The 27692-nt window shown below is 57.4% G+C and overlaps 1 protein-coding gene across 8 annotated transcripts in view; it reads left to right on the top strand.

Moving 5' to 3' along the window:
* Positions 1-603: 603 nt before the first annotated feature.
* TCF3 (transcription factor 3) overlaps positions 604-27692 on the top strand; it is a 32896-nt gene continuing 5807 nt past the window's right edge. For 3 of the 8 annotated variants that reach the window (XM_043912731.1, XM_043912730.1, XM_043912735.1), the window contains exons 1-16: positions 607-872; positions 2722-2845; positions 5989-6061; positions 18058-18131; positions 18349-18427; positions 20728-20795; positions 21916-22045; positions 22303-22352; positions 23567-23669; positions 23749-23912; positions 23994-24123; positions 24457-24515; positions 24614-24692; positions 25417-25490; positions 25848-26009; positions 26102-26204. In XM_043912731.1, the coding sequence (XP_043768666.1) occupies positions 2774-2845; positions 5989-6061; positions 18058-18131; positions 18349-18427; positions 20728-20795; positions 21916-22045; positions 22303-22352; positions 23567-23669; positions 23749-23912; positions 23994-24123; positions 24457-24515; positions 24614-24692; positions 25417-25490; positions 25848-26009; positions 26102-26204 (1420 nt within the window). In that variant the 5' untranslated portion in view covers positions 607-872; positions 2722-2773. Of the gene's footprint in view, positions 873-2721; positions 2846-5988; positions 6062-18057; positions 18132-18348; positions 18428-20727; positions 20796-21915; positions 22046-22302; positions 22353-23566; positions 23670-23748; positions 23913-23993; positions 24124-24456; positions 24516-24613; positions 24693-25416; positions 25491-25847; positions 26010-26101; positions 26205-27692 lie in introns of all 8 variants that reach the window. The other 5 variants (XM_043912733.1, XM_043912732.1, XM_043912729.1 and 2 more) reach the window with 4 other exon arrangements.

The raw sequence follows: 27692 nt of genomic DNA, 5'->3' as shown, positions 1-27692 counted from the left end.
AGATTCATTCACTCCGGGCATAGGATGCCCGCTCGCAACACCCAGAACTAGGGGCCAGACCTAGAAACTCAGATACAACCAAGCCAAAGAGACTGTGCGGGCGGCCACGCAAACCCGAGAATAAAACACCAGCTGTCCCCCGCCCCCCACAGCTTCTCGCGGCCTTCAGCTCGGAGAGTCCCGCCTCTTCGTTAGGCCGAGCGAAGTGGGCGGGGCGAGGGCGGGGCCTAGCCACGAACGGCAGGCAGCCTTGCCAATCATGCTTCCGCTACCTTCGATTGGCCCCAGTCTCTCCGCCTTATCTTTCCATCTCACGGCCCTTCCCGCTTGCGTCACAAGTATACGCCCAGCTCTCGTGCGCTTCCGCGCTGAAAGATAGTTCCTGCCCCTGAGCCCCCGCCGTTGGCCAACAGATCCCCGGCGCTCCCGCTCCAGGCGCCGGGCTCCGCGGGTCCGCAGCCGCGTCTAGCGTGCGCGTATGGGCGGGCGGCGGCGGTCGGGCGAGCGGGCGGTGGCGGAGGGATCCGCGAGAAGCGACGGGGCGGGGCGCTCGGGGCGGGGCCTGGAGGGGGCGGGGCGGGCGCGGGGCAGGGGGCGGAACATGTCTCCCGCCGCAGGAAGATGAGGCAGCGGCCGCGGGCGTAGCGGGCCGGACCGAGCCCAGCGACGCGGCAGGAGGGCATCGCGGGCTCCTCGCACGCCGTCTCCGCCAACTCCAGGGCCGCGCGCAGGGCCCGTGGGGCGGACGCGCGAGGAGCCGGGCCACGCGCCGCCGCCCACGCGCACCCCTCGGGGCCGCGACGCTTCTTTGTCCGGGGGGGCCGTTCATGCCACCGCCCCCCGCGCTTTGCGGGCCGGGCCGCACCGAGCAGGTGAGCGCGCTGGGACCTTCCACCGTTTGGCGCCTGGCGGACCCGGCCTCTTCGCGCGGCGCCGGGACGCCGGGACCCGGGGACGCCGGGCGGGGGCGGGCTGGGCTGGGGGCGGCGCGGCCGGAGTCATTGTTCTCCAACTTTGCGCGCCGGAGGGGGCCGACGACGTGGAGAGCGCGCTCGGGCTCGCGCGCCCCCGCCGACCGGCACTTCGGGAAAGTTTGCGGAGCTGGGCGGGGGTGACGCGGAGCCGCCCAACTTTGCGGCGGGGCAGTGGCGCGGGGGCCGCGGGCGCCCCCTTCCCCGGGGGCCCGGCCGGCGGCGGAGTTTGGAGGGGAGCGAGCGAGGGAGAGGGAGCGTCCTTTTGTCTGCGGGGAAGGTGCGCCGCGCGCCTGCGGGCTCGGGTCGAGGCCGGGCCGGGGGACACATCTGCTATGCGCTCCGCGGGCGCGGGCGGCGGGTGCGCCCCGAGCTTCAAAGGGCTCCCGGGCCGCGCCGCGCCGCCCGCACCGGCTGCGGGGGGTGGGGTGGGGATTGGTTTCCCGGGCCCCCTCCCCCCCCCCCGAGGTCGACGGTCCTGCCCCTTTCCTCGCAAAGTGGCTTCGAACCCCTAAAAGTCCTCGTGACACCCTGGAAGTATTTCAGCTCCCCCAGAGAAGCATGTTTCAGCCCCCCTCTCAGGTCTGCTTTAAAATCGGTTTCAGCCACCCTACGAAGAAGTGCGGTTTCGTACTCCTCAAAAAAAAGTCAGTTTCACACGCCCTCCAAAAAAGAAAAAGCTTCGCGGGGGAGGGGGTGCGCCGGGGCATCCGTTTCACACCCGTCTCCAGTTGGCAAACAAAGCGGGGGTTTCTCCGCTTCTGAAGTCGGGTCTCCCTCGACCTCGGAACCCTAGCTTCCCTCGTGGCCCCCACGGTTTCTGCTTGCCCCCCCCCCGCCCCCCTGGGGGCCCGGGAGGAGACCCTGGAGGAGACCCTGGAGGGGCTTCGCTGCCTGACTATGGGACGGGGACGTGCTCTCCTCTCTCTTCTGGGTGTGGGATGGTGCCTGGCAGGTGGATTCTCCCTCATTCTAGAATGGAGCCCCTAGGGACCTTGTAGGGTGGGGGAGACTCGGGTCTTGGGACCCCTTTCCCCCAGGGCAAGAGATATTTTCAAAGTTGCTTAAAAATAATTGCCGGATACGTCGTGACAATAAAACAACCTAGGGTGGTGTTTCTCTTTTCAGAGTTCGGTTGTTTTTCGTGGTGGGAAGCTTTGTGGGTCGGTCCCTGCGCGGGGCACCCCCCCTGCCAGTGTAGTCGTGGGACAGGAAGGGGGCTTCGCAGTCTTACTTGTGGATTTATTTTGCTTTGAATTTGGGGGTGACCAGGCCTTCAACGTGCTCTGACAGCTGTTGGGGGGGGGGTCACCAAGTTTCCTTTGAGGCGGGGCCGGGTCGCCCCTCCCTCTTCGCGGGGGCGGGGCCAGGGCCGGTGGGAAGCGTGCGGGTGGGAGGAAATAGGAGAGGTGGCGGGGAAAGGGGCGGGTTCTGACCCATCTGGGAAGGGACCACTCCGCCCCGCATCCCTCGTAACATTTGCAACTTGATTCCCTAGTGGTTGCTGAGGGAGTTCAAGGGATCTGCTCTGTGATGCCCGAACCCCGTTGTTCAAACTCCCCCATGGCCCTGGGGAGGGGTCTCTAGGGGCCCTAATCCCGGAATCCTGGCTGCGAAGGACTCAGACCCTGGGAGCATTTAGAGGGGGTCTTAAACAGCCTCCTCATCTGTCCACCTCGGCCATCCTCACTCATGCCTCTTCTCTCCTTCCTCCTCCCCTCTGCCTGCACCCGTGGTGGCCACCACGCAGGGCTGTCTCTAGGCCTAAGGAGCTGACCCCGGCCCCTCGTTGCTGCTGGAGAATGAACCAGTCACAAAGGATGGCGCCTGTAGGCACGGACAAGGAGCTCAGTGATCTCCTGGACTTTAGCATGGTGAGTGACCCTACCCACCCTTCCTGTCCGCCCAGCTCTCCACGGCCCCAGGACTATGGAAAGAAGCCTCTGCCAGAAACACCCCCAGTATCTGGACCTCAAACTTGTTTGGGTCAAAGGACCCCAGGTGGGGCTGGAGGGTTTGGGGAGCTGCCAATGGATGGGTTGACACCCCTACAGCAGGGTACAGCTTCAGGGCACCTGTCACCCAACTGTATGCCTTGGCACAGAGTGGGTCCAGCCCATTCCTTTACAGATGGGGAAACTAAGGCCCAGAGTAAGGGCGGGGCTGCCCAGGGCCTGCAGTTCCTCCTTGCGGAGGCTCCGCCCTAAGACCCCAGCTTGCTTTGGGCATGCAGTGATCTTGACAGTGATCTTGCTTCTGACCTATAGGATGGTGTGATCAGGGTTATTCACAGCACTGTCAGTGCAAAAAATGGGAGTGCCCAATGCTTCAGTGCCCCCGTGTGTGGGTCTTCTGTGAGTGGAGAGAGAGAGAGGACACACACAGTGGACCTGTAATTGTTCATTTATTTACTCACATGAGAGCCAGTGCGCAGTGTCGCCAGGAGCTGGGCCACAAGTGACCGGAGACCTTGAGAGCAATGCATAGGAATCTGAGGGGATGGGAGTGTGGGGTGTGGCAGAGGATGTCTCCACACTTCCCAGGTGGTGTGCTCCACCAGCCAAGCCCATTCCCTGGCCAGGTGGATGGAGGTTCAGAGAGGGTGCTGGCTTCCAGAGGTCACATAGTTCAGACAGGCCTGGGGGTGGGGGCTGGAAGTTAGAGCTTCCCTTGGAGGAGTGGGGGCCTTGGTTTGCCCATCTGTAAGGTGGGCTGCCTGTGACAGAAGTAAACCTGGGAACTGTATGTGGACTTCCTAAATCCTGCCCCTCTCCCTGCCCCACTGAGCACCATTTTGGTTTGATTCTTTCGGTCTGAATTTGATCATCTGCTGGTATGAGGCCTAGGCCACTGAGGTCTGTCAAAAATAAAAGTCCCCAAGCTGAAGCCACTCTGCGGAAAAACAGCCCCCGGGACGGAGCGGCCGCGGCTCCGGAAGGGCCAGGCTGGTATTTTTAAGCCCCGTTTTATTTTTTCCTCCCCGGGTGAGTAACCAGGGGTGCTACTCAGTTGTTTTTTTGTTAAACTGACAAGTCACAGACTATTGGGCTGGAACAGACCAGCTTAGGGGTCAGGGGAGGAGGTGGCCCCTTCCCCCTGCCACCCAAAAGCCCCAACCACTTGCCCACCTCCCCTTTCTGTCTGGAGGGTCCAGACCGCCCCGTCCCCTACCAGCTCAGAGCCAGCAACCCACTTCATGGATAAGGAGACTGAGGTGGAGTGGGAAAGGTGCCCAGTGTCTATCCTCCGGGGAAACCCAGAACTGGATCTTTTTCACCCTCCTTGTCATTATGGGGAGAGAGGCCCAGAGACAGCCCCGGTTGCGGCTCACAGCTCTGCCTCCCACCTGCCCCATAGAAGTTGACTTAATTTGTTTTCTTAAAACAACCTAATTTCGACTAAAACAAAAGGTTTCAAAGGGAAGCGTATCTTTGGGGCAGGTCCATGTGAAGGAAATGAGGTAACTGTCACTTAAACACCAGAGAAGAAAGCTGCCCCCAGCTGTTACGATCCATGGTCTCCTGGTCTGGGGCTTCCTCTTAGATGGGTGGTCCTGAGCGCATGTAGGCTCTGAGCGCTGTCTCCCAGGTGGGCCTGAGGTGATCCCCAGCCTGATGATGGCCTGGAACGACTGGGGGCCAGGGAGGGTGCTATGGGCAGGCGCTGGCACAGTGCTCCGACTGTACTCCTCTGAGCCCTGTGCATGCCCACGTGTGCTTGGGTTTCACAATAGCCCACGCGTCCTGAACCCTGAGTCCCGTTTCACAGAAGGAAACACTGAGGCTCTGAGCAGTGTGGGGGCCTGTCTGGGCTGATCACAAGACTTGAAGCGCCTACAGGACACGGCCCAGTGCCCCCTGTGGCAAGTGCCACGTCAGCGGCCCCCAGCACCCTGGAGGATGAAACAGAAACGGAATTGATCCCCTGCTCCTCCGGGGGGGCTTGACTGATGACCCCCAGGCCTGCCCCTCCCCCAGCGCAGGCCTAGGGTCCCCAGCGGGAAAGGGGCCCACCTTGAGGACAGGGCCCTGGGTCCAGTGAGCACCGCACCACTCCCAGAGGGGACACAAACCCCAAGAACCCACATCCAGCCTGGGTGCTTACCTGCCATGAGCCTCTGCACTCACCTTGCCAGCTTAGCCTGTGGCCTCAGTTTCCCCTTCTGTAGAATGGGGTTTGCAGGCAGAAGCCCCTTCCTGGTCTCTCCCCAGGCTTGTGGTGCTACCCCCAACAGTCACACCCACAGACCCCACACCCTCACCTCCTGGTTGGCCAGGGAGGGTTTGGGGGGCCATCAGCCACTCCCCAGTTAAGTCCTAAGCCCTGATTCAGGCCAGTGTGAGTCACTTGGGGCCCAAAAAGAACCTCTGAACTCAGACCCTTGGGGCAGGGCAGGACTGTGTTTTGTTTTTTCTATGGCACAAGGGTTTGTTGATGTTGGGTTTTCCCAGTTAATGCTGCTAAGCTGTTTAATCTTGAGGGACTTAACACTGTGGGTTTGGGTGAGTGAGTGGGAAGGCTGGTGGGGGTTGGGGGGTGATGTTCCCACACTGGGTGCCCCCACCCTCAGGAGAACTGCCCAGTTACTGGCAGGGAGGGGTACAGCCTCGAAGCAGAGCCCAGCACGTGGGGCTGCTCCCTGTCCCAGCGGTGGAGCCTGGGTGTTCTTCCCTCACCCTGCCAGTTGCAGGGTCAGGGACAAAAGGAGAGGTAGGAGCCAGGCTCGTCAGGGAAGGTCAGGGTTGGAGACTGGAGTACCAATGCCTGGGGATCCACCTGAGGTATAAATGATCTCATTTATTTAAAACTGGAACTTAAAAGTGTATCCCTTCTAAGAGTAGGGATTATATTAAGTGTTCCATAGGTTAATTCATCTCTGGAAAGCGGTAAACAGGAGTTTTCAAATCCCACTGGTGACTGTGATCTGGGAGGTGCTCCCTGGGGGTGGGGGTCCCAGTGGGACAGGACCCCGGCAGAGTTGTGATCCCCACTTACCGCCCTGCCTCCCTCCCTGCAGATGTTCCCGCTGCCTGTGACCAACGGGAAGAGCCGGCCCGCCTCCCTGGCCGGGACCCAGTTCGGAAGCTCAGGTAGGAGGACCCCACTGCCTCCCAGCTTTGTGTTTGAGGGAGGAGATTGCTGCTTGGAGGGTGGGCCAGGCAGCCCAGGACTGCCACTGTGGGGTAGGGCTGGTGAACCAGGCACCAAGGGAGGAAGTGTTTGGGGGCAGTGCTCAGGCCCACCAGGTGGTGTGGGGATGAGGGGCCTGGGGCAATGTTTCCAGGCTCCCGGCTAGACGTGGGATGGGGAGACAGTGAGCCTGAGGGAAGCTGGAAAACCAGCCGTTGTCATGGTCTTGTGATCTGCCCTGGGGCCAGGGGAAGGAGTCCAATGGTTAGCGCAGAGTTGCTGTCCGGGCTAAGGTGGGCACTTGGGCCTTCGAGGTCTCCCTGGCCCCAGTGGGTTCTGGGTCTCCAGTCCCTCCCCAGGGGGGGAACCTGAGGCCAGAAGGGGTGTGATGTGGAACCCCAGCTGTCCACATCCTGCCCAGCTCCTGGCTGTTCTTGGTCAAGTGTGTATTTGGCACTTTTCTGTATACGAGACCAGGCTCTGGGGTGAGCGACTGGCCTGTGTGCTCTAGATCCGGGGGTTTGAGTGTTCACACAGGATTGTCCCTGGCACTCTTGGATGAGCTGGTCACCCCTGTGGCACCGAGTACAGAGGGTAGACAGGGAGGACAGACAGGCTGCAAGAAGCTTACATCAGGGGTTAGGCAGCAGAGTGCTGGGGGGAAGCTACCACAGCCGGGCAGAAGGGCCGTCTCCAGAGAGATGTCTGAACTGAGGCTTGTGAATGCTGAGCCCCTGGGGTGGGACAGTTCCTGGGGTGCTGGAGGAGCAGAGGCAGGAAGGGTGGGCAAGTCGTGCAGGGCCTGGTGGGCTCAGGGGAGGACTCAGGCTTTTTCCCCCGGGAGGTGGGAGCCCTGGAGGGCTGTGGGCAGAGAGAGAGCTCAGTGCATGTTGGGGCTCCGGCTGGGGGTCGTCTCCTTGGGAAGGCTGGCGCTCTCTGTGGACTTCAGTCTCTTTCTGGGGTCCTGGGGTGGAGGCTGTGTCCTTTCACGTCTCTGGGGTCACGATAGAAGTTTCTGTCTTCTCCAGATTCCATCGGGGTGGCTGAGGGGAGCTGGCTGGAGGTGGAGGGGGTTTCGAGGGTGGTTTGTGCTCTCTCATCCCCAGCCCCTGAAGGGGGGGTGGTATTGTCTGCTGCTGCCCGGCACTGGCCTTCCTCTCCGCTGGAGGAAGTGGCCTCAGGGCTGGCTGGCGTCCTCCTGAACTGTGGAAATCCCCACCGGCCACCCTGCCCCCCAAACAACCCTCAGGAGCTGGGGGTGCTGCTGCTTTCCTGCTTCAAGCAGAAGGCCAGGCTCTGGGAGGCTTCCTGGAGGAGGTGGCGCTGTCCTTCCTCCTCAGGAAGGTGAGGTGGCTCCCTCACCTTCCCCCAGGCCTCTTCCTGACTCTCTTCCCTTTTCCAGGGTTCACTTGGGGCCAGGAGACCCCAAGGAAAGTCCTCCAAGATATCCCACACCTGGCCCAGCCTGGGGGCGCCCCCTGTGGGTTTTTCAGGTTGATTTTCCATGATTCCTGCGGGCCCATTTCACTTACAGCCCCACCTGACCATGTTGGATGCGGGGAGGGGGTCTGATCTTGACCCCTTGCATGTCAGGGCTAAGTTTTCTTGCCCACAAGGGTATGGTGTGGCTGGACCAGCCCCAGAGGTCCCCAGTTCGTTTCAAGCCATTAGTGCTGCCAGGAGTGAGGGAGGGGACACAGGGCCAGGACACCTAAGACCTGGGCTCAGGGGCCCCCTCCTTGCTGTCCTGTCAGACACAGGGCAGGCTGTGTCACCTGACCCAGGTGACATGCCTGCATGCCTCAGTTTCCTCATCTATAAAACAAGTCTCCCTGTCAGCTGATCTGATGAGTCCTTGGGCGTGAAAGTGCTTTAAGACCTGAGGCGTGGGGCTGTCTCCATGTCTGCCTTGAGCTCACAGTGAAGGGGGGGTCCTGCTCCAGACACAAGAGCCCCAGGGACAGAGACTGGCCCCTTTGGGGGGTCTCCCCTGCTCCTTCCCTGGTGGAGCTGGAGACCCCAGGAAGAGGCCGGGGATGAGTGTTGGTGGTCCAACTGCAGGACGGGGCTTGGGGAAGCCCCCTGCTTTCTGAGCCTGGGTCACCACCCTCTAGATGGGCAGAGTCGCCTTAAGGGGATGAGAGCTCCAGGTGGTCCTGAGAGCTCCAGGGGGTCCTCCCTTCTTGCTGTGTACATCCTGGCTCAGTGTCTGCTTAGAATTCCCTCAAGTCCACTTGCATTTTCCTAGACCTGCTCCGAAAGAGCGCCAGAAGAGCAGCTGCCCGGGCCGTGGGGAGGGGTCTCCAGCGAGGGGGTCTCTTGAGTGTGTGGGCTGAGCAGCTGCCCTGCCAGTCTGTCTAGAGACGCTGTTGGAGACATTGAGGACACGCTAACCTGAGGCAGAGGCTTGCTTGTGTTAGATCAGAAGGCTGTAGAATGAGAATAGTTTTTCCACCCCCTCCCTTTTGGGAAACCCCGAGACACAGCTGTCTCAATGGCAGCACCTCCTCTGCCAAAAACTATAGGGTCAAGGGCCCCCCTAGCCAGAAACATCAGAAGTCGCTGGCTGACCCCAGAGGAAGGGCTTCTCTGTTGTCAGTCTCTGCAGCTCTCCTGGTTTGTGTGTTTCTAAATGTTTGTAACACATTCTTGGTACAAACCTCACAGGCAGGCAAGGCGGCGTCCACCCTAGGTCAGCACGGATGTGTGGTTACAGCCTCAGCCTAAGCTCCAGACCAAAACCACTGGCCGTGGACCTGTGTCCATGGTGAGGATGTCCCTCTGGCATCCCAGGGTCGGCTCTTCCCCACCTGTTCTAAATCTGCCTCTTCAGCGGGCGTTAATTCGTTAATGAGTGATTATCTTTCCAAAACCTTATTGGTCAGATGGGTTATTTTTTGATGAATTTCTGATCACTGTCTTGAGCCCTCCTCCCTTTTTTCTTGGATTTAGTCAGCTTTTTATTTTGAAATCACAATATATTCGCAGGAAGTTGCAAAGAAATGTGCAGGGCAGCCCCAAGCCCCTCCCTAGCCTACCCCTTCCCAGCCTCCTCTCATATGACACGGAATCAGGAGACTGACCGTGGTACAAGCCACAGAGTTTATTCAGTATTTTAGTTTATTCATGAGTCCTGCGTGCACCCATTTGTGTGTCTGTAGCTCCGTGCAGTTGTATCCCACGTGTAGCACCATGAAGCCACCCCCATGGTCTCTTCAGGACTGTTCCATCGCCCCACGACCTCCCACCTGCGGCCACTCACCCCCCACCCCCACCTCACCCTGGCAACCCTTGATTTCCTCTTCTCCATCTTCCCAACTTTGCTGTGTTGAGGGTGTTGTGTACATGGAACCGCACAGCACGGAGCCTTCTGGGGTCAGCTTTTTCCACTGAGCATACTTCCTTGGAGACCCATCCAAGTTGTTGGATCAACAGTTTGTTCCTTTTTATGGCTGCCTGATGAACTTTTAAACAACAGCAATAGTAACACTTACCAGCAACTTATATCAGCATTTCTCAAGCGCTGTACTCCAGGAACCAACCCTAGATCATTCATTCTGAGTCCTCAGTCCTCCCGGGGTGGTGAGACAGGTGCAGTTATCTCCCCCATTATACTTAGGATGAAGCTGAAACTTCGAGAGTTTAGTAACATCCCAGCTAACCACCCAGTGCTGTATGCTCTTTGTAGTGTCCTGTGCCCCTGCCCTATACTGGTCTTACTGATTTGCAAGAGCTTTTCCTATAGGAAGGATGTTAGTCTTTTGTTATCTGTGTTGCAGCCTTTTTCTTAGGTTTTCATTTATAACTGTTGATGTAGATTTTCAATTCCTCTCAGTGGTTTACAGGTTTCATTTTTATGTTGTCAAGTCTTTCCATTTGTTCTAGCCTTGGTGCCATTTCTGAGAAATTTTTAAGAATTAGATGACAGTCCATTCTGCAGGGCAGATGTGACGGTCATGAATGTGCCTGTTCCTCATTCCATCAAATTGAGGAATATTCAGGAAAAGATGCTGGAGGGCAGAAAAGGATGCCTTTACAGCTTTTGTGAGAGCAAAGAAGTGAAAAATAAGTGGGAGGTAGAGAACCTCAATGATGGAGTGATCAAAATTGAACTTACAGAGCTGTTCCTGGCCAGTGGCACACATCCTGCTGACCTGTGGCACTGCTCAGAACACACACTCTTGGGCCCTGGACCCAGAGATACTGATGAAAAGCCTGGAATGAAGCCTGAAAGGCACCTTCAGTTAGAAGCACTTATTCTTCAAAGGCCATGCCCTGTAAATAGAGATCACACTTCTTATAAAAATTGATCACATACCAGGGATAATAAAAGGATGTAACAAGAAAAAGTGACCAAAATATAATTCCTCATATTCCTTTGAGAACAATGCAGTAAAATTAGAAATAAAAGACCAAAAATGCAGAAATAAACAAAAAGCCTAATACTTGGAAATAACAGAATTCCTTTTTGTCTGCCTCTTGAGTTAAAGAGGAAAGTAAAACACAGCCAGGCTAGACAGAAATCAGCAATAATGTAAACACACACAAACAGGTGCAGCCAAAGCTGTACTTGGAGAGGAATCATAGTCTTTGACAGTCTTCAGATACAATGGAAAGAAGTGGAGTAAGCATTTAATTTAGGAAGTTTTAGAACAGAATAAACTCAAGAAAATCTTTCTTGGTGGTTCGATATGCCTCAGAGCATTTCCTAAATTGCCATTTAGCCATGAATTTTTGCCTTATATTTTTACTTTACTGTAAAAATATAAATATTTTACTTCAGTACTACCCAGTGTTAGTTAGTATAGCTTTCTGGTGATTTTTATAGTCTTACCTCAATTTTTGTTTTCCAGGTCCCCCACCCACATATTTTGAGATATGCTGATTCTTTTCTTTGATCTTTAGAATAATTATGTCTCCTCCCATCCCATATCCCTTCAAAAAAACACCTGTCAGGATTTTGATTTTATGTTAAATTCATAGATAAGTTTAGAAAGAACTGTTTGTTTTTATGGTGTTGCATTTTTACATTGTAAGAACCTGGTATCTTCTCCCTTAAGTTTTGACCCTTAATATTAAGTTTCTAAGATAAACTTTGAAAACTGAAATTATAAGGCACTTAATCACTTTACAGTTTTCATTTTTTTCTTAATTTGGTCACATACTTCTGCAGTGAAGGTTGTTTCTAGATGTTTTAGGACTTTCCATACTGTGGTTGGAGAGCTGACTTGGAAAAAGCCCTGATGCTGGGAAAGAGTGAGGGCAGGAGGAGAAGGGGACGACAGAGGATGAGATGGTTGGATGGCAGTCACGGACTCAATGGATGTGAGTTTGAGCAAACTCTGGGAGATGGTGAACGACAGGGAAGCCTGGCGTGCTTTAGGTCATGGTGTCACAAAGAGTCAAACATGACTTGCACTGAACAACTGTTGTTTGGGGATCTTTTTCATCATATTTTCTACCTGGTTGCCTCCTGACATCCCCTAATTAGGTTCTTCCCTTGGCTTGGTTTTCCAGGTAAAGCACCTGCAGGCACCCAGCTTCCTCCATCCTGGTGAGGATGCCATGTGCCTTTTCCCATCAGCCAGTGTTTCTGGAACCACGCAGGTGTGTGCTGGTGTGCTGTTTGACTGTTGTCAGCAGGACCGGGCCTGATTATGGCTGTTGATTCGAGATCTCTCTGACTGTGTTTATCATGTTCCGGGTGTTTCCTTCTGGTCCTATGCAACTATCCACATGAGTCATTGGCATCATCGTGGTGTGTTGGGCATCTTAGGATGGCCCCTGCTGTCCTCCTTCCCCACCTCCTGACTCTGTCCAGAAATTAATAGTTTTTCTTAACCTGAAGCATCCTGAATTTCGCGTTTGGTCTATATCCTTGTTTAACTGCCAGACCAGATCTGCCAGCCTCAGGTTTGCATTTTGCATGTCATATGGGGTTCAGGCTTTTTTTTTTTTTAATGTTTATTTATTTGGCTGCATTACAGGTCTTAGTTGCAGCACAAGGGATCTTTCGTTGTGGCATGTGGGCTCGGTAGTTGTGGCACATAGGCTCTCTAGTTGAGGTGCATGAGCTCAGTAATTGTGGCACGTGGGCCTAGTTGCCCCGAAGCATACAGGGTCTTTGTTCCCTGACCAGGGATTAAGCCCGCCTTCCCTTTGGTGGCAGAGTCTTGCCAAATTGGAAGGCATAGTCTTGACCACTGGACCACCAAGGAAGTCTCCTTGTATCTGTTTATTGACTTTTCTTCCAAGGAGTCTACTTCATCGTGGAATTGATGTTTCTCAGTTGACTGCTTTTCTCTGCACTATTTCTGTATTGTTTTATTTTACTTTGTCAGTTTCTTTCGTTTTTGGGCCATGCCACGTCGCTTGTGGGATCTTAGTTCCCCAGCCAGGGATCGAGCCCAGGTCCTTGGCAATGAAAGCTTGGAGTCCTAACCAGACCATCAGGGAATTCCCCACTACTTCTGTTTAAGTCCTCTTTTTTTGTTAAGTTTTTCTTTTTACTTTTGAATTGAAGTCTCACTTGTTTACTTCTGTTCTCTTGAGAGTTATAAATTTCCTTGAGGACCACTTTGGCCCTATCTCGTTGGTTTCAATAATGTGTATTTTCATTATTTTTTCAATGTAGATTCTTGATAATATTTTTTTCAAAAATTTCCCTTCTGGTCAAGTTCTTTCGGAGATTTCCAGTTTTCCAGGTTGGGGAATGGAGGTTTTGTTCCTCGATTGGCTTATTTCTGGGTCAGTGACTCAATGAGTAACCAAGGCTTGGCCTGTTGCCACTATTGGGGAGGTGCAGGGTCTTCCTGCTTTCCTGAAATGGCCCTCTGTCATTCTTCCTGAGGCCTTGAGGGGCACTTTGACCCATAACTGTGAGATCTTTGTCTCCTCCTCATCGCAGTCAGGCTTTTCATTTGTCCACTGTCAAGGACACAGGACAGTGGGATATTCTCTGTGGGTCCTGCCCACTGTCAGCAAAAACCCACCTTCCATTCCAGTAAGAGTTTGCGCCTTGAATTCAGACTTGTGTATAAATGTTCTGGCCCCTCCGTTTCACTGGTGTTACTTGGTATGTCTGTGTGCATCTGATCGTCTTCCTGAGTCACTTGTTCCAGAGCGCTTTTCAGGTTTCAGAAAAGTCGAGTCTGTGTCCCTCTCACACTTTGCACACACTGATGGTAGTTTTTCCTTCTTGCACCCGGGTCTGGTGTACTTATTTGGGTTGAGTTTGGCAGCCTGTGCTGGTTTGCAACTCTGCTGGTGGGGGTCCTCCTGGATCAGGCTGTTTGCTCTCCAGAAGTGAAATCACATCTTCGTGCCCTGCGGGAAAGTGACCTTCTCCAGTCCTCCTGTTTGGTTTGAATACGTTGCCACTTTTTAAAAACGTCATTTCTCTTTTCAAGTCCTGTCCTGTGTGTGTGTATCCAGCTGGGAAACACGTGTCCTTGTTATATTAATTCTGCCACTTAGGAAACCTCAGTCTCCTCATCTTTGAAGTGGGGATGATGGCAGCTGCTCAAGGATTCCTTGGAGGAAACCACGGGGAGTCCCCCGGGGAGTGCAGCACCTGTGCACTCTGGTGCCCACTCTTGGTGGGATAGTGTCTTAAATTGTTTAACGTGTGGGTCAAAGGTGCCCGCTCATCACTTTCTCCTGACTGGAGTGGCCTGTGCTGGGATTACCCTCCTGCCTGGAGTGCTTCCTTCTGGATCTTCTACAGGGAGGGGCCGCAGCTGATGTCACCTTGCTCCTGCTTTTCTGGTGAGCAGCACCTGGGCACCTGCCTCCTGTGAGAGGCAGTGGGTTGGCGATGGGATTGGGGCTGGTACTCCCCAGGGAGGCCGCTATATACCTCCCTGAGCTTCAATCCTGTGGATTGTGTTATTGCGTGGGGACACGAGCGCGTGGTGTCCGAGAGGTGTGCGCGTTCCTCCAGCTCCTCACTTTTCCCTTTGAGTACCTAGGTTGTTTTTGACTCGGTGTTTTTGAGTTTGGGCGTTTTTTCTCTTGTTCTCTATGGACGCCTGGGGTCTCAGAATGCCCCCTTCCTTGGTGTTTGGGGGCATCTCCAGAGCCCACCCTTGTGTTTGATCACTTCTGCATTGTCGCTTCGGCCTCCCCGCCTCTGATGCTGCTTTTGCGAATTTGCTGCAAAATTATTAGTTTCTCCTGTTTTCTTCTCTCCCAGAAGCCTTATCTTCCATCCTTTCCAGGGAACCCCACAAGCTCTGCAGTTTCCTTGGGAGCACACGCGTGGCAGTGGTGGTCTTAGATACCCTTCTGTTTCCTGGGATCGATCCTAAATCCGTGAACATGGCTGTCTTCCATGTTCTGGTTTTGTTTTGCCCTGTGCCTGTTTTTGCAGGGAGTTCCTGACTGGGATTCTGAGCTTAGGTTTGGTGGTGGGGTGGTCTCCCCACCCGGTCTGTGAGACTGGAACAGAAGGGGGTCTTTCTGCTGTCGCTTTGTCACGAATCCAAAATTCATAGGAGGGGTGGGGCAACTTCTGCACCTGAGGGACCCCATTTCTCTGTATTACCATCTGTTTGTGGCACCCCCTCTTCCACTTGAGGGCCAGTTCCTTCCATTGGGGAAGCCCCTGGGGTTAGGGGTTTCCTCTCCAGGGGTTCATGAGAGGTTGGGTTGAAGTGAAGCCTTGGTTTGGAAGTGGGTGGGGTGTTATCCCCACTGACTTTCTCTTTAGCCTGAAATCTCCTTGTTTGGGGGCAGTGTGGGAGCCCTTTAGGTGCTGTTAATTTTTTTTCAGGTGTGATCATGGTGTGTGGTGGTTTATATCATTATTATTTAGTTTTTATTTGGGTGGTTCACATGTCCAGTGCAGCAGTCGCTAGCCACTTATGTCCATCTGAGTGTGTGTTAATTAGCCCCTGGTGGCGGTGGGAGCTCTTCCCTGGTCCTGGAGGCCGCATTGCAGTCAGGTAGTTGCCCATATGACCGCAGGAGGATGGCACGGCAGATGACATTTTGATGGGTTCAGTAGCTATCAGATCAATGATGGGGGCCACAGGTGTCTCTGGAGGTTGTTTGGGGGCTAGCCCTGTGCAGGCATCGCTGGGGACAGAGGGGGCCGGCATGGCGACCTCCCTGTCAGGGGACAAAGGGTCAGCAGGTGTGGGGACCACCCGGGCAGAGCTTGGGTGGGGTCAAGATCTGCTCACCTGCTGGGGGTCAGGTAGGAGTGAGCTGGGAGAGAACTGTGGTCAGGGAGGAGTCTGGTCTCTACCCTGAGGGCAGTGGGGAGCCGTGGCAGAGGCTGGAGGGAGGGAGGAGAGCCAGCCTGCCCTGCGTGGTGTGTGGGCAGGGAACCTGGGGGGACACTGGTGCAGGGTGGTGGCTTGACCCAGGGGACACACCCTGGCTGAGCCAGGGGTGGATTGCAGAGCGAGCATTGGAGTGAGGTGGGGAGAGGATAGCTCCTTGGATTTAGCCTGGGACCCGAGGCCTGGGGCTGCAGGATAGAACCCCCGACAGCGACCATGGCTGTACAGCTGCAGGTTTGAGGTGGAGGCACTGCCGTGACCATCTTCCCCACACTCCAGGTACCAAAGTCCGCTGGTCTGGCTGCTTTATACAGGGGCACTGGCTCCAGGAATCTTGATGCTCGGGTCAGCTGACCTTTCTGATAAGGAGCCAGGCAGTATGTGCAACTAATCTACAATGGCAAACACCATTGCAGACAGTGCGGGAACAAATGCCCGTGACCTTGTACTAATAAAGCTTTATTGACAAAAGGACGCAAGGGCTGGACTTGGTCCAAGGTCCCAGTCTGCAGACTTGCTGTGGAGGAATCACCTGGTACCAAGGCCCCTCAAAGGAGCCCTCACCCCGTGTCACTTGGCCAAGGGGGCAGCCAGCTGGGGTGTGGGCTGGGCAAATCCCTCTGTGCCGCACCTCACCCCCCAGCCTTCTGCTCTGTCCATCTCTCGCCTCTTGCCAGGGTGGTAGGCCAGAAGTGAGCAGAGGGGTGATTTTTCTGGGTGCGGCCCCGCCACCACTTCATCTCCAGCTTTATTAAAAAAAGAGTGCGATTGTTTAAAAAAAAAAAATACATTCAGTTTGTGAAGTCTTATTCTATTAGTACATATTAACTGGAACATGAACAAGGGGTATGTTATGAATATTCATGATGGTTTATTAAAATGTGTAATTAACCAGTGGGGGGGGTAATAACTTAATGGGAGTAGTGGGGGAGGGGTCATCCCTATTTTTGTCGTTTCTAGGAGTGGGGAGGCTGGGGCTGGGGGAGGAGATTTTTACCTGAAAGGGAAGAGCAGGGCCTGGTTGCCTCTGCCTAAATCTTGTGGGGCCTGTGTTGGCGGGGTCCCTGGGTGTCAGGCCCCAGGAGTGCCCCTCAGCCCTGCCAGGCCTTGGGGTGCAGGGAGGCTTGCATGTGGCCTTGGACCTGGCCTCCTGCTCTTGCTTGAAGTTCCTGGGGCCTGTTGTGAATGCCCATAGGAGTGGGGGACCCAGAGCAGAATGAGTTCATCTAGGAGAGGGGCTGTGCCAGAGGGCAAGGGGACGACAGGTAAGCGGGTGTGGAGGGAAACTGGAGCTCAAGTGCTGGCCCCGTGCCCGAGGTCACCCCCCACCACCAGCTGCTCCAGTTCCCATGATCCAGGTGAAGGCCCAGCACCTTGGGGAGCAGACACCCCAAACCTGACAGCTAATGCCGGATGGACTCATGGAGACCAGGGGAGCTCCCTGTGTGACCCCCTGCCCACCATGGTGGGTCTCAGCCCTGCATCATAATCACACTGGAAATTTTTGATTAGAAAACAAAATCTTAAGTGAGCTGTATGAATATTCATTAGATCAGGAGATTAATATGCACAATTATGCAAATTAGGCAGTAATTAAACACCAGTTCTCCAGGGGAGATGATTAACACAAAGGCACCAAAATAGGAGGCTGCAGTTTGAAGTAAGTTTCTGGTACAGATGAGCAAAGGAGGGCTGGGTGAAACTAGGGTGTTCTGGATGTCCACCATGCAGGGTCAGGGTTGGGGGAGGGGTTGTCCCCTGGCACAGCCTGCAGTGCTGGGCACGGCCCTCCCCCCATCTCTCGCCCAGCCTAGCTTGGGGAGCTTTGACTCAGTGTCAGATGTGGACACCCCCAGTCCTGCAAAGTGGGATGTGTTCATGACCCCACTTACTGAGAAGAGAAACAGGTGGGAGGGGTCCCAGGACTGCTCATTTTTGCTCTTCTGGGCCCTGAGGCCCTCCCCCTCCCCCGCCCCCACCATGGGCAGTGTTGGAGACAACCCACCCCTCCCCCATGAAAAGCACGAGCACGTGCTGTCTGCCCCTGAATGAGGTGGGGAGAGTCCTGGGCCGTGCCTGGCAAGTGTTCAGGGAGATAAGGGCCCCACCCTGCTCACCCCTCCATCCATGGTCCTTGTCCCCAGTCCCAACCATGCTTAACCCCTGCCACACCTTGGACTGGGTGAGCGAGGTAAGCGCCTGTCTTCCAGATTGGATTCCACCTTCCCAGGCGCCAGCCTCTGCTTGGCGGGGAGTCAGTGGTGGCTGCTGCTGCTCCTCGTTTCAACAAAGGCACAGCCCCACCTTTTTGAGTTGGCAGCTACGGGAAAGGGGAGATGAGAGGCCATCCCTTGTTACCCACCCTGACCCCCGAGGGACCCAGAGACCAGTCAAGGGCTCCATCTGTCCTGGCAGGATGGGGGCCAGTCCTGGATTGGTGGAATTTGTCGTCTTGGTAGCCGCATACCCAGGGTGCTTGCCACTGGTGGTGGTGTCACTGTGGGCAGAGTGGGTTGGGTGCATCTGGACAGGCTCCAGGGTGGGTCAGAACAGCCTGGAAAGCATCCCAGGTTGAGTAAGGGCCACCCCACCCCTCATCTCTGGTGAGGGGTGGGGGCTGGTGTGGAGTGGGCAGGTGAGGCCCCTGACCCTGCCTTCCTGCCCTACAGGTCTCGAGGACCGGCCAAGTTCAGGCTCATGGGGCACCAGTGAGCAAGACAGTTCCTCCTTCGACCCCGGCCGGGTGAGGGGCCACTAGAGGCCGAGACTCTTGGTTTCCTTCCCTGGGGTCGTGTTGCATGGGGAGATGGGCCCAGAGCAGTGAAGCTGGATGCCAGCCTGATCTGCAGGGGCTCTGGGCTCTGCATTTCAGGGTTGTGTCCTGACCCAGGCCCCTCCCCAAGCCTGTCTCCCAGCCCTGAAGTGGGGGTGCCTTCCTCACCCCTGCTGTCTCCCCGCAGACTTATAGTGACGGCGCCCACTTCGGTGAGTCCCACAGCAGCCTCCCTTCTTCCACATTCCTGGGTCCTGGGCTCGGAGGTGAGTGTCTACACATGTGGCACCCATGCCCCCCACGCCTCCCCGCACACCCACTTGGTCCGGGAGATGGTCAATGTAATTGAGTGCCAGGGCTTCCAGGGCATCCTGGAAGAGAGGACATGGGTGGGGACCCTCCAAGTGCAGCTGGGAAGTGAAGTCCTAATCACTTCAGGACCTGGCTGAGGCCCGTCCGCCCTCCCTGGAGTGCCCACGTCCTGACTGTGGGGATCAGGATCCGGATGAGGGTCCCCCATCCTGAGTCCTGGCTTCCTGACCCTCTGGATGGGGTTGTCACAGAGCCTTCCAAGAACTGGCAGTGATTACTCTGCAGCTCCCCAGACCCGAAGGCCTACCCCCATCTTGCTCACCAAGAAAGGACCCGGCCCCCAGGATCCTTGTCCCCATGAGCCCCAGTCTCCCTGTTCTGAGGGAAGCACTGGGGCTGATGGTGGCATTGGCGTCTCTGGGGGTTGAGAGGGGCTGAGGGGTGGGTGGTGGTTCCCAGGCCAAGAGTTATGGCAGGATTGGCAGCAACTGGGAAGGTGGGTGAACTGGGGGTCCCCAGCCGACCAGCCAGGGGGCAGCCAGGGCGTGCGGGCTTTGGAGTCAAGCCCTGTGTGGCTGGATACACTGAAGAATGTATTCAGATGGGTGAATGTGGCCTGGGTGCAACCGTGGGAAGGGAGGTGGCGAGAGCAGCATCCAGCACCTGCTGTATCCAGTGGGCATCTGTGTGCATCTCCCAGCCTGGGAGGTGGGGCCTGACCCAGGGGCCTGGGATCACCTCTACGCCTGCCGCGGGGGGTTCCTTCCTCAGCCTCTTCCAACATGGGCAGTTTCCACGGCCTGGCCTGGTCAGCGGGGCCCAGAGCCCAGCTGTGTCCGCGCCTGCCACACACTCCTGTGGCCAAGGGGCTCAGAGAGGGCAGCAGGGAGCCCAGGACATGCCCAGGGAACCAGTGGTGATGTGGGCGAGGTCTCACCTCCCTGGGCCCTGGTTTTCTCACCTGTGGACCAGGGCTGGTGTGGCCGTGGTGGGGCGTGGGCAGTGAGTGCCAGGGCCCTGGGAGTGGGGTCAGTCTTCCAGTGTGGCCCCCAACCTGGTCAGGCTCCTCGACGAGCCCTGGTGGTCCTGCCCTGATGCAGGGGCCTGGTGCATGGCTTAGGCACCTGCTGTATACCCACAGGGCTCTGGTCACTGCAGGTCACATCCCAGAACCTCTGCTTCCTCTCCTTGTCTCATCTTTCCTTTCAGGATACCCCCTATTTAGTGCCTGCCTCATACTCGATGGGGGGTGGAGGGGCAGGCACCTGGAGTCCTGGCTGGGCTCACCAGCTCTGCTGCCCACAGCCACCCGCCCTGGGAGGAAGGAAGTTCACTCTCTGGACTGTGGGGCAAGTCCTTCTGGCCTCCAGGCCTTAGTTTGTTCATCCCTACCTGGGCCCATTGTTGCCTGCCTGGAGGGGTCATGGGAGGTTGCCGGGTGCAGCCTGTGGGGTATCTGCATACTGGTAGGAGCATGGTCCCTCTGCCTGCCCCCTAAACAGTGTTTGTTCCAGAAGTCTACTTGGAATTGTCCTTTTAAAATAAAAGGGAGATTCCCCCCCCGCAATTTGAGAATAAATCATGTTAGTCAGTCAAACATTCTGATTCCTTACTTACAGTAGGGCTGGGTACGGTCCACCCTCAGTCAAAGTTGGTGCTCAGCAGAAGCCAGAAACAGACTTGAATGGCTCAGCTACTGATTGATCCAGGGACCTGCTTCAGACGAGGCTGGATCCAGGTGTTTGTGTAGCTGCAACAGTCCGTTCACACCAGCAGTTCTCTCTTGACAGGTTGTCCCCCCACAGCGGGGGCCTCCCCACCCACGTAGAGGGAGGGCCCCTTCACCGAGTCACCTGACTTAGCGTCCTCAGGGACATCACTTGCTCACTCATTAGCTAACCCTGGCTGGAGGCTGGTAAAGGAGCCCAGGGTCTGGGTGCTGAACTAAGGCAGCAGCGGGGACCCCAGCCTGTCCCCTGGGAACCCAGCATTCTGGGGAGTTGACACCTCATGACCTTGAACAGAGGAAACCGAAGCTTGGAGGGGTGGGGCGAATTGGTGCTGTCCCAACTCGGGGGTGAGACGAGGAGGGCCTGGCATGTCTGCAGGATACTCTGCAGGTTATCTGGGGGCAGCATCTGGCTGGAGCCCGCTTGTCCCTTGGGCCCTCACTACCCTGCAGGGAGAGAAGTGTCCCACCACATTTCTCAGCGTTGTGCAGGCAGCTCCGGGTGACCCTCCTTCCTTTCCACAGGCAAGGGCAGTGAGCGGGGCGCATACGCTGCCTTCGGGAGAGATGCTGGGGTCAGCAGCCTGACTCAGGTGAGGCAGTGTCTGTGGGGAGGACGTGGGACTGCAGAGCCTGGAGAACCCCGCGCTCCAGACGGGTGGGGGGGTGGGGTGTGCAGGTGGGTGGGGATGGGGGGGGCACCTGATCTCTCGTCAGCACCTCACATTCTTTGGTTTTAATTTTAAACAAATTCATCCCAATTTCCTCCTGATCTGTGAAGCTGCTTTGGCTGAGCCGAGTGCTGGTCACTCGCCAGCAGCTGCTAAAACAGGCCAGGGCCCTGGACCAGGCCGGGTGCGTGTGGAGGAGAGGCTGAGTCCAGCCTGCAGGCCCCCTACACAGCTGAGGGGGCTTCAGGAGACACCCGCCCATCCAGCCCCAATGGCAGACAGGGAACCTGAGGCCAGCCCAGCCCTGTGGTCCGGCCCACAGCTTCCTTCCTGGGCAAGGTTGTCGCCCTTACCCACCCTGCTGCAAGGCTGATGGGGCAGGGGCCCAGCATAGCGGTCCCCTGTGGCCTCCTGTCCTGGTCACCTCTCTAGGCCTTCTCCCCCATCCCTTGGGGGCTTTAGTCTTAGGCCCTGCTGCAGACAGCACCACCCATGTGCACACCAGGCTGCAGCCAACGTGGCAGCTATCACAGCCACAGGACGCCTGCTAGGCACCAGGATCCCTGCCCGGGGAGACCTTGCCTGGCCCTGTCAGTCCCCACAATGACTCCTGAGCCGTGTAGCGGCTGGCATGCCCATTTTACAGACTGGAAGGCTGAGGCTGCAGCTGTGGGCCTTCAGCCCCAATCAAGCCTGCTCTCTGAGGAAGAGTCCCATTTTATACCAGTGTCTGTGAGTTTAAACTGTTTGCCTTAAAAACGCAGAGTGGAGGGATACATACAGAGTAAACCGAGCTGATTCCCTAGACGCAATTGTGTGTGTGTTAGCGCCCAGACCGCGCGGCATCTTCACGTTTGACGGTGTTTCTTTGTCTTTTGCATTAACGCCTTGATCAGAGACACTCCACAGGTGCTGGCCAGAAGGGAGCTCCTCCCCAGGTCGCCATCACCCAAGGACCTGGCCTCAGCCTTTGCACTTACTGTTTAACCAGAACTGGCTGGGGGGCGGGGCTTGACTGGTGACCCCTCCCTCCCTCCCCCAGGTGGGCTTCCTCCCCAGCGAGCTGGCCCTCAGCAGCCCAGGGCCTCTGTCCCCCTCGGGCGTCAAGGGCGGGTCCCAGTATTATTCCTACTCTGGGCACTCTCGGCGGAGAGCAACGGACAGCAGCCTGGGTGAGTGGGCCAGGGCGCAGTCCCCTTGAGGCCCAGCGGTCGCGTCCTGTGAAGTCCACATGCCTGCCCCCAGGGTTCTGTGTGTGGACAGAGGCTTGAGTTGTTCTTTTAGTAGAGAAAAGCCCCCAGGTCCCCTCTCTGAGCTGTGGGTGGTGGAGGAGGCTGTGTCTCACCCCTGGTGACAGGCACGTCTGGTGGGAAGGGCCAGGGTGAGGGTGGGAGCCGGGCCGGGGTTCTCACTCCTCCTGTCCTGACAGACTCGCAGCCCAAGAAGGTCCGGAAGGTGCCGCCTGGCCTCCCGTCCTCAGTGAGTCGTGGGACAGATGGGCCCCATGGGTTGAGTGCCTCTGTGACACCCCCCCAGGGTGGGCCAGCCCCACATGAGCTCTGGTGAAAGCCCCAGGGGCTCGGGGGACTTCTGCCCTGAGGCCCCAGCTCTGAGGGAGTCAGGAAGTCCTTCCTTGGGTCTAGCCTGGGTCCCATGTGTTTTAAGATAAGTGGTCTCCTGTGGCTGAGGCTCTTCAGAAAGGGCTTGAACAGGAGTCCGTCCTGGGAGCGGGAGCAGGTGGGCATCGTGGGGGCAGTTCACAGGGTTTCCCGCTCCCTGTGCCTGGCTTGGAGCCACTCTGCATCCTTGCCCCTCTGCCTGTGGTTGGCAGAGAGCCAGGCCCAGCAGATGGTGCCGAGCCGTCAGTGGCTTCCAGTGCTGAGCTCCCGCGACTTAATCACGCTGGGAGAAGAGGCAATTTGCTGGATTCCCTGGATTGGCCACTGCCCTCTCTGCCTGCCTCCTTCACTGGCCACCAGCACAGCCCCCGAGGCTGACCCAGCCCACTCCAGGCTCAGGGTCACCATCCGAGGTTGAAATCCTGCAGCCTAGGGGTGGGGGGCAGGAAAATAGAGGTTGTTTTAAGCCTCATCTCATGATGTCACATCTGGAACATCAGAGTGAGAGGCCCCTGAGCCCACTCCATCCCCCCTGACTCATCACTTGCTCCCTGCTTTCTGCTCCACTGCTGGGGCAGACGTTGCCAGTCGATCCCAGCACTCTCCAGACAGTGCCAGCTAATCAGGGTTGGTGCTCATCCTAGAAGGCCTTTGCATCTTACTTCTTTGGAGCAGCTGGGGCAGAAGGTTTACCTGGGGCCCTGCCTCTGAGGCTCCCAGGTCTCCTGTGATCAGGGCTGGTCTGAGGGAGGTTCTAACACTGGGGAAAACACTGCTGGGCTTTGATGGGTCAATAGGAGTTTGTTGGATTAAGAAGGGAAAACGTAGTCTGGGTAGGGGTGAGGGGTCTAGTCTACAAAGGCCTCAGGTCTGAATCTGGGACTCTGCAGAGTGGGCAGGAGATGGGGTGAAGAAGGAACTGCAGATAGGTGATGACACCAGCAAGCCGCAGACACTGGCCGCCAGTTTTGGAGGGAGGGGTTGGAGCTGTATAGTGTACAAGGGGGTGGTGTGGAGGGGAGACAGAGTTAAGCCCCAGTCCTTCCTGTCTGACCATGCCCGCGGCCCCTGCAGGTGTACCCCCCCAGCTCAGGGGACGACTACGGCAGGGACCCCACGGCCTACCCATCCGCCAAGACGCCTGGCAGCTCCTACCCCGCCCCCTTCTACATGGCAGGTATGGGGGCTCACCCAGGCTGCCTGGAGCAGGCCAGGGGTCCCTGTGCACACCCACCTTACCATCCTCCTCTCCACAGATGGCAGCCTCCACCCCTCCGCCGAGCTCTGGAGTGCCCCAGGCCAGGCAGGCTTTGGGCCCATGCTGGGCGGGGGCTCGTCCCCCTTGCCCCTCCCAGCAGGCGGCAGCAGCTCTGTGGGGGGCAGTGGCGGGTTTGGCAGCCTGCACCAGCATGAACGCATGGTAAGTTATGTGGGTGGCCCTTGGCAGGTGGGGGGCAGCGCCCTGGTGTGACCCCTCTGACCCATCCTTCCCGCCCTGCAGGGCTACCAGCTGCATGGAGCAGAGGTGAACGGTGGGCTTCCAGCCGCATCCACCTTCTCAGGCCCCACAGGCACCTACAGCAGCATCTCCAGCCACACGCCCCCCGTGAGCGGAGCCGACAGCCTCCTGGGTACAGCCCCTTGTCCCCCACCCCCCTGGGCTCAAGATTAGCATTGTTGGTATCATTATCACTGTGATCCTGGTTATCATTGTTACCATCAGCTCCTCAATCCCCCTCAGGTGTTTCAAAGGGGCTTTTTCATTAGGGGGCCCCACTGGAGAAACTGAGGCCCCCAAAGGGTGCTGCTCACTCAAGAGCCCTGCAGCCCACCTGGCCCCAGAGCCCTGCGGAGGCTGGTGCTGGACGGCAGCAGACCCCGACTGGCTGGGCTGCCCAGGGCCAGGCCGGAGCATCTGTGTGGTAGTCTCTGTCGGCCAGGGCCTCACATCTCTCCACTCACAGGCTCCCGTGGGACCACATCCAGCAGCTCCGGAGATGCCCTTGGCAAGGCTCTGGCCTCGGTGAGGCGTGGGATGTGGTGGGTGGCTGAGCCAGTGACACCGAGAAGCTGGCCCTGACAAGCCACCTGGTGGCTTTGTTTCTTCTTGTCCCATCACAGATCTACTCCCCGGATCACTCAAGCAATAACTTCTCCTCCAGCCCCTCCACCCCCGTGGGCTCCCCACAGGGCCTGGCAGGTCTGTGCTGGGTATTGGGGGAGGGGGCCGGGGCTGGTGACTGCAGCCCCTGTTGGGTGGGAGCTGGACCGACCACCTGCCTCAGCTCATGTTCCCATGGCTGTCTCCCAGGCTGTCGAGGAGGGCAGCCTGGAGGAGGGGGATCTCAGGTCACAAAACAGGCCAAAGCTGGGAGGGAGTGCTCCATGCACTGCAAGTCCTGCAGAGGCAGAGGGATCCAGCAGAGGCCTGGGGTGCCTAAGAGCCAGAGCAGACATGGGCCTGTTGGCGTTTATTCACCGCCACGGTTGTTAGTTAGACACCCACTGTATGCCTCATGCTGTGCCCTGGAATGGGGCTCAGGTCTGAGGACAGCGGACCAAGGGCTCTGGAGTGTATGGGCAGTTTTAACAGTACCCATAGGCCTGTATGGTGTTCTCGGGGCTTAGGTGCGGCGGGACTGGAAGGAGCCTCCTTCCCCATGGGTTTCATGGAAGTGGTAACTGAGGTGCAAAGAGGTGACCTATCCACTGGGTGCACACCCCAGACTAGGAGCTGCCAGGTCAGCTGGGCCCAGATCCAGGCTCAGGCCCTTAGACCGACCTGCGGGCATGGGAGCCCCCATGTGGCCAGTCTGAGCATTGTAGCCTGGGACTCCCGATCCAGCCCTGCTTCCTGTGTTAGGCTGTGTGGCACACACTTCAAATCTGTGCCCATTCACGTGCATGTCTCCTACCCCTTCCAGGGACATCGCAGTGGCCCCGACCAGGAGCCCCTGGTGCCTTATCGCCCAGCTACGATGGGGGTCTCCATGGCCTGGTGAGCGTCCTGGGGTCTGAGGAGGGTGCGCCATGGTGGGAGTGTGGGGTAGGTGCACAGGGACAGACAGGAACACCTGTTCCAAGGATGGTAGGTGCCTGAGGAGGTCCACTGATGGGGGGGGGGCAGGCTGGCTCAGCATTTTGTTTCTGCCGTGGTCACGTGACATCTCACAGGGCGTGGAAACCATGTCCTGTAAGAACCCCAGGTGTGGTGGAAACAGCAGAATGTGTGACAGGACGGGTGCCCCTTGACTAGAATGGACGTCTCAGCTAACTTATTGGGGATGAGGTCCAAGGGAATGGTCGGCAAGGTCACTGGCGGCTGTTCCTAGCCCTTCACCCCCCCTTCTTGCAGCAGAGCAAAGTGGAGGATCACCTGGATGAGGCCATCCACGTACTCCGCAGCCACGCCGTGGGCACTGCAGGCGACGCGCACGGGATGCTACCTGGCCATGGGGCACTGACCTCGGGCTTCACTGGCCCTGTCATGCCACTGGGTGGGCGGCATGCAGGCCTGGTAAGTGCTGGTGAGGGCAGACCTGGGAGGTGGGTGGGTGGTGGGTGGGCTGCACGGGCCAGGCTGGCGCTGATGACCCCCCTCATCCACAGGTGGGAAGTGGCCATTCAGAGGACGGCCTGTCTGGCAGCAGTGGCCTCGTGCACAACCATGTGGCCCTCCCTGACCTCTCCCGGCCGCCTGACTCCTATGGCGGTGAGTCCCAGCAACATTGCCCGTGCTGAGGGCCCACCAGTGGGCTGACCCCTTGCTGCTGCTCGGGAAAAGGGGGCTCTGAACCACCCTCCAGACCTTCCCGTGTGGGCTCAAGACTGTCTACCCCCATTTCCATTTGAGGAAACTGAGGCCCCAGGGTACTAAGGAGGGGGCAGAGGAATGCACTCTCCACATCAGTGCCACCTTCAGCCTCGCCAGAGAAGTCCTACTGGGCCTGGCCCTGGGGTCCCACAGAGCTGGGGTGGGGGCACTGCTGCTTCGGGAGCTGGGGAACAAAACAGATTGAGCAGAAAAAGGGGGTGATTTGTGTGGAAGTCGGAAGGTGAAGTGAGCATGTTGGGACACAGGCTGGGGGGAAAGTTGGTGGGTGGGGAGAGGGGCACTGCAGCGTCTGCAGTTTTAAAGTTAGGAGTGAGCAGGCAGGTGCCAGGGTGAGTTACGTGCAAAGGCCCTGGGGCAGGACCGTGTCTGCCATGTTGGAGGAACAGCTGGAGCCAAGTGAGGAGGGGGAGAGAGGGAGGAGGGGAAGGCAGGTGGTTCAGGGCCTTGTGCGCCCTGGGAGAACTTAGGCTTTTACCTCGGAGTAGGTGGGAGCCTGGAGGGCTGTGGACAGAGGAGGGCCTGGGATTTTGCTCAGGTGTTCACAGGCGCCCTCTGGTGACTGCTGCTGGGAGGACAGACTGGGGGCAGAAGAGATTGCTCCTCCAGGAAGGAGGATGTGGGTGGCTGCTGAGGGACCAGCCTGGGCAGAGGCCATGAGGGGCAACTTCCAGGGGCTCTGAAGGATGTGAAGACATGGAAGATGAGGTGGGGTTCCAGTTTGGAGATGGCATCTAGGTGTCCTTGGCACATGGTGAAGTTGACGGTCCCAGGTGGAGTGTGGACAGGGCAGATCCTGGATCTGTGCATCGGGGCGGGCACTGAGGCTTGTGGAGGAGGGCGCACTGTGTCAGACGCTGAGCTGAGGACCCCGCTAGGGCGGGGGCAAGGTCAGTGGATTTCTGGGGTGTTAATTGTTCTGGGAAGCAGAGAAATCAGTAGCGGGAGGGGGCGAGGTCAAGAGGGTTTCTTCAAGACTGAGGGAGTGGCAGCATGCTGTGTGTCCCTCAGTCAGCCAGGGGACAGCCGTCTACTTCGCAGATTGTCAGCAGAAAGGGGTAACTGTGGCAGGCTGCCCACTTGGGCTTGGGGTCCTGGATCTCATGGGGGCTGCTCCACCCACCCCGCCCTCAGCAACCTTGTGAAAAACAGGTTGTCAGGTGACATAGTGTGCTATGCAGACTTGACCAGGCCCCCACCATACAACCTTCATGCCTGCCTGCACACCCCCACCCCCAGAACCAGCCTGGCTCTGATTTGTGCTTCCTGGATGTCTAAATTTCATCTCTCCACACCCAGGATCTCACCCTGAGGAGGGGTGGTGTCTGACGGGGATGCTACCCAGCCCCCACAGGGCCCAGGACGCCC

This window comes from Cervus elaphus, chromosome 9 (assembly GCF_910594005.1).
Source record: "Cervus elaphus chromosome 9, mCerEla1.1, whole genome shotgun sequence".
NCBI classification, from domain to species: domain Eukaryota; kingdom Metazoa; phylum Chordata; class Mammalia; order Artiodactyla; family Cervidae; genus Cervus; species Cervus elaphus.
The sequence above is the reverse complement of the archived record's forward strand: the minus strand, read 5'-3'. Positions and strand labels throughout refer to the sequence as shown.